This window comes from Geospiza fortis, unplaced genomic scaffold, assembly GCF_000277835.1.
Source record: "Geospiza fortis unplaced genomic scaffold, GeoFor_1.0 scaffold869, whole genome shotgun sequence".
Taxonomy (NCBI): Eukaryota; Metazoa; Chordata; class Aves; order Passeriformes; family Thraupidae; genus Geospiza; species Geospiza fortis.
Genome location: NW_005055479.1, coordinates 7,889 through 9,716, shown reverse-complemented (window position 1 = coordinate 9,716; position 1,828 = coordinate 7,889). Strand labels below are relative to the sequence as shown.

General features: G+C 59.7%; 1 protein-coding gene across 1 annotated transcript in view; it reads right to left on the bottom strand.

The window, feature by feature from the left end:
* Positions 1 to 37: 37 nt before the first annotated feature.
* The window catches only part of EEF1G (eukaryotic translation elongation factor 1 gamma), a gene marked incomplete at both ends in the record, with an annotated part of 8,337 nt that continues 6,546 nt past the window's right edge, over positions 38 to 1,828 (bottom strand). The window contains 3 exons of the mRNA XM_031065827.1: positions 38 to 614; positions 1,096 to 1,148; positions 1,360 to 1,517. Coding sequence (XP_030921687.1) covers positions 38 to 614; positions 1,096 to 1,148; positions 1,360 to 1,517 — 788 coding nt within the window. The remainder of the gene's footprint in view (positions 615 to 1,095; positions 1,149 to 1,359; positions 1,518 to 1,828) is intronic.

Here is a 1,828-nt window from a genome sequence, read left to right as displayed (position 1 = left end):
CGGAGGTCTGGGGGAGCTCCTTGGGGTAGGGAAGGACAAGGACACGGACACGGACAGGGATGGGGATGAAGGATGAAGATGAGGATGAGGATGATGCAGATGGGGATGAAGGCCCACCTGTGATGAGGTTGCAGCTCATGAAGGTCTGGCTCAGCTCCTCGGGGTGGGGAAGGACAAGGACACGGACAGGGATGGGGATGAGGATAAAGGATGAGGATGAAGAAGAGGATGAGGATGAAGATGGGGATGAAGAAGGGGATGAGGATGATGAAGGTGCTGATGAAGGCGCGCCCATGATGAGGCTGCAGCTCACGAAGGTCTGGGGGAGCTCCTTGGGGTGGGACACGACACAGACAGGGATGGGGATGGGGATAAAGGATGAGGATGAAGAAGAGGATGAGGATGAGGATGAGGACGATGCAGGTGGGGATGAAGGCGCACCCGTGATGAGGTTGCAGCTCATGAAGGTCTGGCTCAGCTCCTCGGGGTACCGGTACTGGCAGTACCACAGCGACCAACCCTCGCGGTCAAAGTGCTCCCAGAAATGCGGCAGCGCCACGCTCAGCGTGTCCTCGTTGGAGTACTTGCGCTTGAACTCGTCCAGGACAAACGGACTGCGGGGACGGACAGACGGACGGACACGGGGACAGTCAGTGTGACCCTCAGTGACCCTGACCCCTCACTGTGACCCCAAACCCATCGGTGACCCCTCAATGTCCCCCTGTCCCCAGCGCGTCCTCGCTGGAGCGCTCGCGCTTGAACTCGTCCAGGACAAACGGACTGCGGACGGACGGATGGACAGAGTGACCCCTGACCCCTCACAGCTGTCCCCAGGTGTGTCCCCGGGTATCTCAGGTGTATCTCAAGTGTCCCAGGTGTGTCCCAGGTGTCCCCAAACCCCCCCAGGTATCTCAGGTGTATCTCAAGCGTCCCAGCTGTGTCCAGGTGTGTCTGTAACCCCCCCAGGTGTGTCCCAGGTGTATCTCAGCTGTCCCCCAGGTGTCCCCAGGTGTGTCCCAGGTGTACCAAATCCCCCCAGGTGTGTCCCAGGTGTCCCCAGGTGTGTCCCCAGGTGTATCTCAGGTGTGTCCCCACCTCTTGGGCAGGTGAGCAAAGGGGTCCTTGGCCTTGGGCTCGGCTGCCAGGACCTGCCAGGTGTGTCTGTAACCCCCCCAGGTGTGTCCCAGGTGTCCCCAGGTGTGTCCCCAGGTGTGTCCCAGGTGTGTCCCAGGTGTCCCAAAGCCCCCCAGGTGTGTCCCAGGTGTCCCCAGGTGGGGGCCCAGGTGTGTCTCAGGTGTGTCCCCCCCTCTTGGGCAGGTGAGCAAAGGGGGCCTTGGCCTTGGGCTCGGCTGCCAGGACCTGCTCGCACTCGTCCAGCTCCTCCTCGGGCTGCGGCCGCTTCTCCTCCTTCCTGGGGGGCTTCTCCTTCTTGGGGGGCTCCTTGTCCCCCTTGTCCCCCTTCTTGGGGGGCTCCTTGTCCTTCTCCTTCCGGGCCTGGCTCTCCGCAAACTTCTTGGCTTTTTTACCAAAAAAAAAATCTGATTAACCTGGGGTCTTTTAGGTAAAAAAAAACGCCCAAAAATTCACGTTTTTTGCACATTTTTTACAGAATGAAATTACATTATTTTGGGGGGGTTTTTTAGGCAGAAAGTGCCCCGAAATTTCACGCTTTTTGCCACTTATTTGGCCCAAGAGTCCCCAGGTGTGCCCAGGTGTGTTACACCTCCCCAGATGAGTGCCCAGGTGTACCCCACCCCCCCAGGTGTGTGCCCAGGTGCCCCCCCAGGTGTGTCCCACCCACCCAGGTGCCCCCAGGTGTGCCCAGGTG